The sequence below is a fragment of the Mastigoproctus giganteus genome, unplaced genomic scaffold, assembly GCF_048544385.1.
Source record: "Mastigoproctus giganteus isolate SK-2022 unplaced genomic scaffold, ASM4854438v1 scaffold_15, whole genome shotgun sequence".
Lineage (NCBI taxonomy): Eukaryota > Metazoa > Arthropoda > Arachnida > Uropygi > Thelyphonidae > Mastigoproctus > Mastigoproctus giganteus.
The window spans coordinates 7,010,100-7,025,172 of record NW_028328292.1 but is presented as its reverse complement, the minus strand read 5'-3'; the positions used below and the strand labels follow the sequence as shown (position 1 = coordinate 7,025,172).

The 15,073-nt window shown below is 37.4% G+C and overlaps 1 protein-coding gene across 1 annotated transcript in view; it reads right to left on the bottom strand.

Moving 5' to 3' along the window:
* LOC150074930 (voltage-gated hydrogen channel 1-like) overlaps positions 1 to 15,073 on the bottom strand; it is a 62,545-nt gene that overhangs the window by 24,627 nt on the left and 22,845 nt on the right. Inside the window, exon 3 of the mRNA XM_090389342.1 lies at positions 10,058 to 10,162. Coding sequence (XP_090245468.1) covers positions 10,058 to 10,162 — 105 coding nt within the window. The remainder of the gene's footprint in view (positions 1 to 10,057; positions 10,163 to 15,073) is intronic.

The following is a 15,073-nucleotide window of genomic DNA, read 5'->3' as shown; positions in this document are numbered from 1 at the left end:
TCAAACTTAGGTCTTTTCCACCTGGTGGGGGGGGGATGGCGATTCTACCAACTGTGCTACCCCCGAGGGCTTTAGTAGTCATATCATCAAGACCTTCCCCTCCTACCAACTTGGCAAATTCTACTATTGTACCGATTCCATTTTCTGCCAGTTCAACCATATTTCCTGAATGAACTGACTCTAGCCATACATTTTTCCAAATTGCATTTAATGGTTTCTTTCTTTTTTTTTTTTTTTTTGTTAGTTTTGGCGCATCAGCCTCTGTGGCCATAATGCACCTCCCACGGTTTTTGCACTACTCTGATCCAAGCCTGAGGTGTGATTCGAACCTGCGACTTGAAAGAAGTTGTAATAGATGGCAGGAACATTACTTCAACGTTTGGATGGCCTGACATTACCCAATAGAAATAAAACTTTGAAATTTAAATTATTGCACAAGTTCAATAGCACAGAACCTAACACAGAGATTTCCCAGCAAAGTAAAATAATACGAGGATTTTCCCTTTTTTTGCATAATGATTAGTGAGCCAAAAGCGGGGATTTGCAAAAAAGAATGGAAATGTTGAAAAATTACATCCAACATAATAGAAGAATTTTCCTTGCACAAAAGCTCAAAAATACCATGTTATGCAAGGTTTGCCCAATTCTCTAAATCCTTGCATAACATGGTTTGCTCAATTCTCTAATCGTGTTAGAGCAAAACCGTGTCATATGAATACCGTGTTGTGCAAGGATTGCTGCACTTTATCAATTGCATTAGAATGAAACCGTGTTGTAAAAGTACCGTGTTATACGGGGGTTGCCTGTACTTTGACTTGGCTTCAAATAAATCTTTTACCTTCACACCTCTGCAGTATGGACACTCTCCTCAGTCTGTATACAGTCTCGACTTTGGTAAGTTATTCCCTTTTGATTTTAATCTTTCTTTTTTACGTATGCTTTTACACTTGTTTATCACTACCTTTAGGCCTAACTTCTGCTAGATACAAAACTGCTTTACAGATTCTACCATGTGCTACGTATATTTCATGTCAGAAACAGAGACCTTGCTTCTTTCTATCTTTCCTGTGGTTTCGATGGTTGACTGTTGATGAAAACTTTGAAATCATAAGATTTTCAGCATTAAGTACTTCTTTTTATTTTTTCCTTGTACCTTCCATAGTTCCAATTCCTGTTTTGCTAGCTCATTTCCTATTCTCTTCCTCTCAATCTACACACACACACACACACACACACACACACACACACACACACACACACACACACACACACACAGTTATAAAAGAAGTGAGGCATGGATTAACACATTCACATCAAGCTGTAAGTCACACATAAATATCCCTCTATTTTTACAAAATTTGTCCATTCTGCTTTTCTAATGTATTTGATCCCCTAAAATGAAAAGCAGTGTAATTTTGCACTACTTAGAACTAGTTTCTTTGCAAAAGAAGTATTAATTACAATGACCCACCAGTGGGGTTGCCCTACCAGATAAGCAGCTATGGCAACCAACTTAAGATAAACCGTCACTGATGTAATGGATGCTGAGATTTATTGGTGTTCATACACGTTTAATGCTTTTTCTGTCATGATCAGTTCTCACACTGTTTAGAAAGTAAAAAGATAGAGAAGTTTAATGTGCTTTGTAATGTATAGTAACAAATAATGATTTCTGTAAAAAACTGAAGACCCACCCACCTACCAGAACAATTCACCCACCGGTGAATTGCCCTGACAGCCTGAAGGTACCGATATAAGAGGGAGAATGGCCTCCACATGTCCAGTCATCTTTTATATGCTGCAAAAGAAGATATGATTTGTATTTATTGTTCAGAAAACACATCAGTGTTTAAAAAAAAAAAAAAAAAGTGTCTCACATTGCTTTCTTTGTATAATAAAAAAATAAAGCTATTTTGTAATATATAAAAGGTTTGTTCCATCAGGGCAGATGCTTGTACAGAAGAACAATCGCAGAAGGAAAATTATCATTCCCGTGTAATAATTCATTATTTCTATTAAATACTTGCATAACTGACATAAAAAGTGCAAGAGAGTGTTACTGCATTTTCCTATCATATTCCTACAACTATATTTTATTATAAGTTGAAAAGAGTAATGACAATTTGTGGCAATAAATACAAATTTCAACACTTTGAAGCATTTAGCAGTTCGTATGTTTTCAGATTTTATGGGGAAAATCATACCTCCAACTTGTTGGAGGTATGATTTTCCCCATAAAATCTGAAAACTGAAATCTGAAACCCCATAAAATATGATTTGGAGGTATGGAGAAGAATTGTAGTTGATGTTGGAAGAACAGGTCAGAAATATTTTAAAATTTTTAAGGAAAATGGAGAATTTAAAAATTGCTAAATTTTCACTGCAAACATCACAGTAATTTTTTTCACAATATTTCAAAATATATGTAATTTTATAATGCTAAATTGACAGTATATAAAATATACTGTACTACAAAGTGCAGGAGGCAAATGTATAGTCACATGGATTGCTAAAGTTTGAAATACAGGTAGTTCTCGACTTTACGAGTTAATTTGTTCCTAGCATGTGCTCGTAAAGCAGGAATTTATTTCCCATAGACATAGACACAATTTTAACATAGACACAATGTTAAAAATAAGGGTTACTTTATCAACAATGAAATTAGTTAGCTAATTAGTTTATGTTTAAACAATAATTGATTTATTCAAAGAAATGAAAACGTAGCCTGTAAAAATCAAGCAAATTATAATAATAGAGAAATTATTTATAACTTACAAATGTTGAAGAAAGTCTATTCTTCATTATCAACTAAATGCACACTCGTTCATCACTCATTCATCAATCATGAGAGCTTGAAGGACAGGGTGGATGCCCTCAAAGGATCTAAATTGAGGGCCCATCAAGCTCTCAGCTGCCTACATTAATGCCAGAGCTTGCACTTGGTCATCATGCAACACAGCGGCAACTCCCAAGGCAGAATGTGCTGGTCCCACAGTAACTAGTAGTTGTTGGTGATTCTATTGTCAGGGAAATGGGGAACATGCTTTGTAAAAAAGGATAGGTGGAACAGGACCAGGGTATGTCTGCCAGGGGCAAAGGTTGATGAATTTGTAGAGCGGATATCATCTTTTAAGGGCTCAAAAGGTGATAGAGTTGTACATGTTGGCACTAATGATATTAAGAGTAGGAGACCGGCAGAATTACTTAACAAGTACAGGTCACTGTTGAAAAAAAGCCTTGAAATAGGGTTGAATTTGAAAGTGTCTGCAATTCTGCCCAGATACGATAGAAGGGAGTATATGATGAGAGCCTTGTCGATCAATTCAGCCCTGGAAAGATTGTGCAATGCTCAAGGGGTAAAATTTTTTTTCAGCCTGGTCTGTACTTGTTAACAGGAGAGACTACTTCTACAGGGATGGGATACACTTAAATAGAAAGGGTGCAAGAATATTTGCTAATGCCATCGATTCAGTGTTAGGTGGGTCAGAAAACTGCTAGCTTGGGGGGATACAAGGACTAATAGATTAACAGTAGCTACTGGCAGAGGTGAAAGTGATTCTTGCACTGCTTCTATTGGAACGAGCAGAAGCCTGGAAAACAAGATGCAGGATATTTCAGCGACTGCTGGGAGTCATTGCGGTACAAGTAAACACATGGGTTGTGTTAGGGTAGCTAAGAATAGGAACAGGTGCATGTATATTTGCATGTACACCAATGCTAGAAGTTTGGTAAATAAATTTGTTGAATTTGAGGTATTACTGAAAGCATCAAAGGCGGATATTGTTGGGATATCAGAGACGTGGTGTCACACAGATATAAGGAATGCAGAACTGGAATTTGGAGAGTACAAAGTGTACAGAATGGATAGACAGGATAGGAAGGGAGGAGGGGTTATGCTATTAGTTAAGTAACACAAAATCCAAGGAAGTGAAACCAGTGAACATCGCTGGACAGTGCAGTGTCAAGTCAGTTTGGTGTGACATAAGTATTGGGAGATCTAAATTGAGAGTAGGAGTGTGCTATAAGCCTAATGACTCTGATGAGTCATTAGGCTTATAGCACACTCCTACTCTCTTATAGCACACACTAGAAGGGAGGAGGGATTATGCTATTAGTTAAGTAACACAAAATCCAAGGAAGTGAAACCAGTGAACATCGCTGGACAGTGCAGTGTCAAGTCAGTTTGGTGTGACATAAGTATTGGGAGATCTAAATTGAGAGTAGGAGTGTGCTATAAGCCTAATGACTCTGATGAGTATAATGAGCAATTGTGCAGAGAAATAGTGGGCCAGTAAATCAGAGAGTCTTATAATGGGGGATTTTAATTTCCCAGATATTGACTGGAATTTGTGGGTTGGTTACTAACACACTAGCAAGGCTTTTGTGGATTAATTGGATGATTGTTTTCTACATCAGCATGTTCAGGAGGCAACTAGAGGGAGTAATACTTTTGAGTTGATGATCAGTAGTGATTCTTCATGCATTAAGAATCTGCAGATAAAGGAACCACTAGTAGCAGTGATAACAGTGTGCCGAAATGGGATTTACTCAAAGAGGTAACTACCATCAGGGGTAAAGAGAAGGGTTTTTGTTTTCGTAAAGGCAACTACGATGGTCTGAGACAGTATTTAAATTCTAAACAGTGGGACCAACTGATGATGTTACCAACAGCTAATTCAAAATGGGAAGCATTCAAAGAAATTATCTTGGAAGCTACTACGCTTTACATACCAACTAAGAAATATTGTTCAAGATTTAAGCCTAAATGGATGTCAGATGAACTAATGAGACATATGGCAGAGAATAAAAATGCATGGGATACATATAAATTTACATGTGACACAGAAGCCTATGATAGATATAAGTTAACCTCCTTTGTAACTTGGTTACAGATCAACTTATATCTATGATAGATATAAGTCTGTCCTTTCTGTAGACGTTGTACTCCCCAAATTCCAGTTCTGCATTCCTTATATCTGTGTGACACCACATCTCTGATATCCCAACAATATCCGCATTTGATGCTTTGAGCAATACCTCAAATTCATCAAATTTATTTACCAAACTCCTAGCACTGGAGTTTCCCAGATTAAAATGTTTACAAAATAAACATTTTAAAAGGCTGTGATTCAGAGGGCAACTGCCCCCCTCAGTTCTCCTCTGAGCCACAGCACTCCCATTAGCTTGAGCCTCTTGCTTTGCTGCTCTGGTCTGAGTCATGATTTCAATAAAATTTCAATTTCAGTACAAAATTATAACCCTAAACTTGTATCTCAACACAGTTATAACGCAAGAATACAAGCACCTGTTCTTTTTCTTAGCTACCCTAACACAACCCATGTGTTTACTTGTACCGCAATGACTCCCAGCAGCCTCTGAAATCTCCTGCATCTTGTTTTCCAGGCTTCTGCTCATTCCAATAGAAGCAGTGCAAGAATCACTTTCACCTCTGCCAGTGGCTACTGTTAATCTGTTAGTCCTTGTATCCCCCAAGCTAGCAGTTTTCTGAACCACCTAACACTGCCTTGATAGCATCAGGAAATATTCTTGCACCCTTTCTATTTAAGTGTATCCCATCCCTGTAGAAGCAGTGTCTTCTGTTAACAAGTAAAGACCAGTCTGAAAAAAATTCTACCCCTTGAGCCTTGCACAATCTTTCCAGGGCCGAATTGATCGACAAGGCTCTTATCACATACTCCCTCCTATCGTGTCTGGGCAGAATTGCAGACACTTTCAAATTCAACCCTAATTCACGGCTTTTTTTCAACAGTGACCTGTACTTGTTAAGTAATTCTGCCAGTCTCCTACTCTTAATTTCATTAGTGCCAACATGTACAACTATATCACCTTTTGTGCCCTTAAAAAATGATATCCGCTCTACAACGTCATCAACCTTTGTCCCTGGCAGACATACCCTGGTCCTGTTCCACCTATCCTTTTTACAAAGCATGTTCCCCGTTTCCCTGACAATAGAGTCACCAACAACTACTAATTCCTGTGGGACCAGTGCATTCTGCCTTGGGGGTTGTCGCTGTGTTGCGTGATGACCAAGTGCAAGCTCTGGTGTTGATGTGGTCAGCTGAGAGCTTGATGGGCCCCTCAATTTAGATCCTTTGAGGGCATCCACCCTGTCCTTCAAGCTCTCATATAGGCCCATAACAACGCTGAGTTGTCGCCTGATTTCGTTACACTCCTTGCATCGTGCACACACAAAGACATCCCCCATGGCAATATCATGTCCCGTACCCGATTGCTCCACAAATATCATGCAATCAGTGCATTTTAAAAGGCTGTGATTCAGAGGGCAATTGCCCCCCCTCAGTTCTCCTCTGAGCCACAGCACTCCCATTAGCTTGAGCCTTTTGCTTTGCTGCTCTGGTCTGAGTCATGATTTCGATTTAATTTCAATTTCAGTACAAAATTATAACCCTAAACTTGTATCCCAACACAGATATATAACGCTATTTTTCAGTATCAAATATTATCTGCAAGTTCCGTTTATATAACTTCCATATCAAGTTATGTATTAATGAATTATGTTACATTCTTAATCTAAGTCGTTATATGTATTTAGTTAAAAGTACAACTTAATTGACAACGAAGTTTAACAAAATTAATAGCTTTTGCTGATTAATTGACAATATTATATTATATACTAAACTATACTAACGCTATCTAGTTCGGGATATAACATTGTATCGTATAACAATGGCGCAAGTTACGAACGGTAAATCTACAGACATTTAAGTATTAATTAATTTCCAAATCTTGCTGTCTCAATTCAGAATAAACTAATGATCCTGACTAGGTCTATGAGCTACTTATAGAAAATAATTTGATGTATTAAGTGGTCAATAAAGCGGCTAAATATGGCTAAAAAACTTCTCGTTCAGCGGAGCTGCAACTTGTAACACGTGGGTATGATACTCTTACCGATACTTTTATGCAAGTACAAGGCCGAGTAAAGAATAAATACACCAGGTTAATCAGAAAATTACAAAATAATGTTATACTACTAAATTTAAATCAAAAGTTTTAGAAAAACAATAATTTCAAATCAATAAATAAGAAGATCCACTTAGCGGCTTTGAACACATCTGGCTCTGATAGAGGTTTGTTTGTTTGTTTGTTACTTGGTTTTTAGGAGCATTAGCAACTAAGGCCATATTGCTCCGGGATATGCAGTGGTCATTCCCTGACCTTTCCGCATCCTCAGTATTTGGTGGTCATGGGCTCGAACCCCGGTCTAATCAAGAAGCGTGTGCTACGCACTGCTGCTCCTGCCCACCTGGCTATGGAGGCGCCCTGATAGAGGTGTATAAAGCCTTGAATGTATTGGGCATGATCAATGCTGATAGGATTCTTCTTCTAGCTCAGAATAATCACCTGAGAGGGCATAAATTCAAATTGAGGAAAGACAGATGTAGGACAGATGTGTGGAAATTTGCCTTTAGCCAGCAGGTAGTTGGTTGGTGGAACAGACTTCCATCTCTTGTTGTGGAAGTTGATAGCCTAAATAAATTTAAGGCTCAGCTGGACAAGTATTTCGAACGAACGGAGGGGTGAAGTGGAAGTGTTTTTTTTTTTTTTTTTTGGCTGATGCTGCATAAGCTTGCTTTCTTGCATCATATGCCTCTACTAATGCTAATGCATTATTGCTTGGCACTCGTTGGTTTGTTGCACAAGGAATCGTCTTATTCAAAAATTCTTCAAGAGGCGTTTGTTTCCAAGATAATCTCTTTTCTTTATAAATTTCTATAGCATGCATAAGCATTTTTTAACTGAATGCACAAATTGCAACTAACACAATTTGCACAGAGTAACAAGTTTATGAAGCTTAAGAAAGGAATGACGAGAAGATTCTGAAAATGTATGCATGTTTTTTTTTTATACGATTGAAGGTTTCAGTAAAAGGTAAACACATTTCACCATAATAATGCAAAAAAAACCCACACAATTCCAACTATCGGTATTTTTGCAAATGCAATAACATTGAGTTTACGACCCATTTATAATTGCTTGCCGTAACAGAAAAGCCCAATAAACCAGAAAGTGCAAATTGTTTTATGGTAGTGACCTCCAAATATGTGTTTTAGAAAAATATCACAAAGCCATTCAAAATTTGTTCTTATAACAGAACGTATGATAACAATGAAATAGTGTGTTTAATGATCTGAATTGGTAACTAATACAATTTACACTATAAAAACGACCTTTTAGAGAGTTATATAGCAAAAATTTCAACTTCTGAGGTCGTGAAGTGAATCACCAAAAAACAATGTGTTACTGGGTTCACATTAAGATATTTTTGCAATACGATGGTAACGGATTAATATCGTAAAGCGGGATACACTGTATTGTATAGCTACACACGTGGTTTGAAATGCAGTATTTATGAATGTTTAACATTCATTTTTTGCAATTAATATTCATATTTTCGATTTTGTTGATACTTGAAAAAAAAAAAAACTTTGTAAAGCCAGTATTTAACACCCCACTAGTGGTCCACTTTGCCCACAGAACTATATAGTTTGCGACTCACTAGTAGATTTTCTCTATCCAATAGCCAGTTACTAAGCACAGCATGTTCATTTTGTAATAAAAAATTTACATCTCCTGTACTTCCATCACCCCGGGGGCTTACATCTGCCGAGTATGGGCTTGGCAAACCCAGGGTAATGAGCTGGATATCATCATTCTTCTCTTTCTTGGTGATTCCTTTCTACTTCTCTCTCTCTCTCTCTCTCTCTCTCTCTCTCTCTCTCTCTCTCTCTCTCTCTCTCTCTCTCTCTCTCTCTCTCTCTCTCTCTCTCTCTCTCTCTCTCTCTCTCTCAGGGGGTAACTTGATTTTTCTTTTTTCTTTTGGCTGGTGCAGCATAAACCTCAGGCTTCCTTGTACCATATGGCCATTAATAATAATAACTCTCTGTGCTTTACAGAGTGTAAAAAAAAAAAAAAAAAAAAAAAAAAAATTTTTCTTCAGACACTAGTAAAGCAGGCAAAAGAATATATTTAGCACCAGGCAATCCTAGTGGGTCACCCCAACTATAGAACTAGACAAGTGGCAACCACCCACCAGTAGGTTGTCTAGCATGAACACGTTAAAAAAAAGAAAGGTTGGTGAAGGGAACAAATGGGTGCTCTTACCTAGAAAGGCTTTAGTTGTGCACACTACAGCATCTGCAGGGGTGATCAGATTGAGGTGTTTATGGCCTTGAATAAACTGAATGTGAATGGCATTCTTCCTCTTGCTGGGACTACACGCAAGGGAGCATAAATTTAAGTTGAAAAGAATGGTTGCAGGAAAGATGTGTGGAAGTTTGCCTTCAGCCAGCAGGTGGTTGATTGTTGGAACAGGCTTCTATCTGTTGTACTGGTAAATTCAAGGAAAAACTAGACAAATTCTTGGAGGGTATGGATGTGTGAAGTGTGTAGTTTTTTTGTTTTTTTTTTTTTTTTGCTGATGCTATGTAGGCTTGCTTGCATTATTTGCCACTACTACATAAAAAGTTGCAGCCAATGGCTTTATACAGGGACCAACAAGCCTAACTGCATTTGGACAACAGGCAGGCAAGCTTCCTTCCACTGATCTTTTTTGAAAAGTTTGATTTTATTACTAGCTTGTTTATGACTACTGCAATCTTTAGTCTAGAAAGAAATCTAAGAAAGAGATTTTAATCTTGAACAGCCTTAGCAGACTTGCTGAAAACTAAGGTTTATGTTCCAACAATAAAAACAGAAATAATAATCATACAGATCAACCCATTTGTTATAGTTGTAATATCAAATAGCTCATGGCTGGCCAGTTTATGGACTTTTATGTTTATAAAATTAAAATATTTTATACATTTTTTAAAGATCTAAAAATCTACTGTAGCTGATATTAGTGTGTTGCTTGATATAGAGGCAAGCTCTGACTGACTGTCAAGTCAGTCAGAGCTTTGACGGTCAGAAATGTCTGAATGTCAAAAATGTAGTACCTAGAATGAGGAATCAATAAATCAAATTGGCAAAATCTTCTTGATGGCACCTTGTTATATATAGAAAAAAAACTTACATGGGGAGCTATGTGTTCTTCGTGGACTTGCAGAATCTGTATATCTATCATCAACTCAGCAATTACCAACAGGGAATCTATGATTACTAACACTATAATGATCACCTGAAAAGGAATAGATCTCTTTTAATACTATTATAAAAAAATAATAGAAACGAAAAAAAAAAAAGTGCTTTAATTAATTTGTTGTTCCCTACAACTATTGATCCACTAAGCACATTTCATACATTCTCCTGTACTCCCATTAAATGTTTACCACATAACTGTCACACTAATGTTTTGAGACATGGATGTTTTATCATTGTTCACTGAGAATGAAATTAATGGTTAGTTGATGTTAAGCACACGAATATGAGAAAAATAACTTTATCATAAGCTAGGTTGAAAAAGATTTGTTTTTAACTACCAAAATACAATACTTTAACCAAATTGCAAAGTTTTAAGACCAATGCTGGATCAGAACTCTAAAATGTCACCATTTGATTAAAGTGGACAACTGCAGTAGTTTCAAACTCACCTTTGAAATTCAGCTTACAATAAAGTTATTTCACTCATACAGTGGTACCTTGGTTTGCAAGCATAATTTGTTCCGGAAACGTGCTCGTAATCCAAGCACTCGTATATCAAAGCGAATTTCCCCATAAGAAATAATGGAAACCCAGATTATTTGTTCCAAAACTCAAAAATATTCATATACTGTAAAAATGATTAATACAAAATACATACATACCTTTTTATATTACATAAAGCAATCTAATTTATTAATTATTGGGTAGGATGACTTTCACTGTCACTAACGGAATCACTGCTATCTGTTGACTTTTTTTTTTTGTGCGACTTTAACAAGGAACCTATCCAATGACACTTGCTTTTGCCTCCTTTTGAGGATTTCACGGAAATATGACATTGCATTGTTGTTAAATAGATTCATTGCTCGCACTGCTACAGCCTTTCTTGATTATTCCCTTGTATAAGGCAATGGTCAGGCCACACCTAGAGTACTGTATACAGGTCTGGAGGCCTCATTTCAAGAAGGATGTAGAGCTGCTGGAACGAGTACAGAGAAGGGCAACAAGATTAGTGAATGGAACAAAGGGGTGCTCTTACGAAGAAAGGCTTAAGTTTTGCAAATTACAGTGTCTGGAGACTGGGCACCAGTGAGGTGATCTGATAGAGGTGTATAAAGCCTTGAATGGTTTGAGCATGCTCAATGCTGATGGGATTCTTCCTCTAGCTCAGAATAATCACCTGAGAGGGCATAAATTCAAATTGAGGAAAGACAGATGTAGGATAGACGTGCGGAAATTTGCCTTTAGCCAGCGGGTAGTTGGTTGGTGGAACAGACTTCCATCCCTTGTTGTGGAGGTTGATAGCCTAAATAAGTTTAAGGCTCAGCTGGACAGGTATTTTGAACGAACAGAGGGGTGAAGTGGAAGTGGGTTTTTTTTTTTTGGCTGATGCTGCATAAGCTTGCTTTCTTGCATCAAATGCCTCTACTAATGCTAATGCTAACTGAATAAACAACACCGTAAAGGCAGAGATACACTATTAACACCTCACATTTTACTAAAGCACATTTCTAGGGGTTACTACCATAAAACAATAAAAACAATTTCCAGTTGCGTTCCTGCTAGTGGAGTCTGTTATAAACTGGTAGTAAACTCAATCTAATTGCATTTGCAATTATACTGATAGCTGGAATTGTGTGGGTTTTTACGTTATTATCTTGAAATGTGTTTCCCCTTCACTGATATAAAAAACAAATACATTTTCAGAATCTTCTCTTCATTTCTATTGTGTTGCGTTCGGTTGGGGTGATTCTGCATTCGACTGCCATTTCTTGTAAACACAAAGGCGAATCATGCATAAGCCAATTTGGTTCGTGTTATATAAGATATCGTTCCCCTATTTATAAATCGTGTCTGATCGAATTCGTGTAGTGTAAATATGTGTTATACGAGGACTGACTGTACTCGTATTGTAAGACCTCGCTCGTTTATCAAGTTAAAATTTATTAAAAATTTTTGCTCATCTTGAAAAACACTCTCAATCCAAGGTACCACTGTATTTGCATGGTTTTATTATTGCCACTAATCATTAAGTTCACATTAACTATCACATCTGTTATCTCCAACTGTTCAACTAAACAAACAAACAAACAAACATATAGTACATTTGTGAAAAGAAACTATTTTCTAATGAGCTATTACCTCTATAAATGAGAAATCACACAGAGAGAGAGAGAGAGAGAGAGAAAATGCTGTGTTCTACAGTTCTTCAAAGACAATAAAAGCACATTTACCAGGTGAGGCTGCAATGTTGCATGACAATACCTTTGCCCATTTTCCACTTGTTGTGAAGACATTTCTAAAAAAACATGGTATTGCACCAACCATTCACCCTACTCTTCCGATGTAGCACCAGCAGACTTCTTCCTCTTTCCCAAGTGAAAACTGCCCTCAAAGAAAAGATTTAGGGATGAGGACATAAATAAAATCATAACTGCAGAACCGAACATCATCTCTTTGGATGTCTTCACTGATTCTTTTCAGAAACTTCTATAACAATGTAACAAATCACTTCCATCAAGGTGGTGATTATTTTGAATAAAAATAAAACCATTTTTGAGCTCCTTCACCCTATTTTCTTCTTATTGCACCAGTCCAGGAATTCTATTGCCACACCTCTTACACAATGGCACAGTGAATAAACTTGAAAGCATTCAAAAGGTTACTGAAAATTCTACAATAGTTATGGCTGATAAACTCTCTTCAGATGGGTTGAGAATATATTCATTATTTAATAGGATTTATATTATAAAAAAAAAAAAAAAAAAAAAAAAAAAGATGCCAGTCATGCAAATAAATAACTGTATGAGTTAAAGGAAAATCAAATAACTTGCTATGTGGTATTTCGGCTACATAAACTTTCTTATTAGCATTAGCAAAGGCACATGATGCAAGAAAGCAAGCTTATATAGCATCAGCCAAAAAAATAATAATTTCACCCATCCACTCGCTCCAAATGTTTGTCTAGTTCTGTCTTGAATATCTTTAAGCGATCAATTTCTACAACGACAGATGGAAGTTTGTTCCAGCAATCAACCACACGCTGGCTAAAGGCAAACTTCCGCACACTGATCCTACATCTCTGTCTTTCCTCAATTTGAATTTATGCCCTCTCAGGCAATTATTCTGAGCAGGAGGAAGAACCTATCAGCATTGAGCATGCTCAAACTGTTCAAGGCTTTATACATTTCAATCAGATCACCTCGCAGGTGCCTAGTCTCCAGACACTGTAATCTGCAAAACTTAAGCCTTTCTTCGCAAGAGCAACCCTTTGTTCCATTCACTAATCTCGTTCCAACAGCTCTATATTCTTCTTAAAATGAGGCCTCCAGACCTGTATACAGTACTCAAGGTGTGGCATGACCACTGCCTTATACAAGGGGATAATCACCTCCTTATCCCTGCTAGAAAAATTCCCGTGTATCATTGACAAAACACTATGAGGTACTCTTGCAGACTGTCTGCACTGCTCAGAAAACTTCATACCTGCCTGAACAATTACCCCCAGGTCCTTTTCACTCTCTACCACTGTCAGTGTAGTACCATACCGTTGATACATTACTCTGAGGTTACTGCTTACCATATGTAGTACTTTATATTTGTAAATGTTAAACTTCAGTTGCCACCTCCCAGCCCATCTGCTTAACTTTTCTAGATCCTGTTTCAGCAGTGTACTGCCATTAGTGTCATTAACAACCCTGTCGCCTTTGTATCATCTGCAAACTTGGACATTAAGTCAGATATACCACCATCAATATCATTAATAAATACAGAAAACAACAATGGACCCAACACTGAACCCTGGAGGACTCCATTAATAATGTTAGTCCACAAAGAGCAGTGTCCATTGATTACCACTGTGTTCTCTCACTCAACCATCCCTTTATCCATAGCAGCAATTTGCCTCCAATTCCACGCTGCTCCAACTTGTGCAGCAGTCTTCCATGTGCAACAGTATCAAAAGCCTTTCTAAGATCCAAATATATAATATCAAAATTATTCTTTGCATCCAGTTCCTTTGTGACTACATCATAGTATCCAATAATATTGGTCAGACAAGACTTCCCCTTAACAAACCCATGCTGTGTCCGAGCTATAACTGAAGTCTTGTTTCGATGATCCTACAATGCATCTTTAACCAGAGTCTCCATTAATTTCCCTGGAACAAAAGTTAAACTAACAGGTCTGCAATTACCTGTGTCTCCTTTTGATCCTCCTTTGTGGATTGGGGTCAAATTTGCACATCTCCAGTCTATAGGTACCTCCCCTCAGTCCAAGGAAGCTCTCATAATTAGGGCAACGGGTTTGCATACTTCCTTTGCTGCATCCTTTAATATAACCGGATAGATTCCATTCATCCTAGGTGCCTTTCTTATGTTTATCTTCAACAAGTTCTCCTCCACTTTACTCTCAGTTATTACAAGATTATCTAGCTTACTGCCAGAGTTTAATACACCTCTGGCATTCTCCTCCCTGAATAACTCCTTATGTGTGAATATAGATGCAAAATATTCATTCAGTTTGTTAGCTGCCCAAGCAGGATCATCAACAGTTGAACCATCAATAACAAGTGGACCATCTGATTCATCCCCCCCCCTTCCTTCTAGAGTTTACATAAGTAAAGAACTCTTTGCTGTTTTCCTTTGCATCCTTTGCCAAAGATTTCTCATAATCTGCCTTTGCTTGCCTAACCTCCTTTGTGACTTGGTTACAGACCAGATTATATCTATCACAGGCTTCTGTGTCACCTGTTAATTTATATGTATCCCATGCATTTTTCTTCTCTGTCACATGTCTAATTAGTTCAACTGACATGCATATAGGCCTAAATCTTGAACAATATTTCTTAGTTGGTATGAAAAGCCTAGTAGCTTCCAAGATTAATTCTTTGAATGCTTCCTATTTTGAATTTGCTGTTGGTAACATTATCAGTTGGCCCCACTGTATA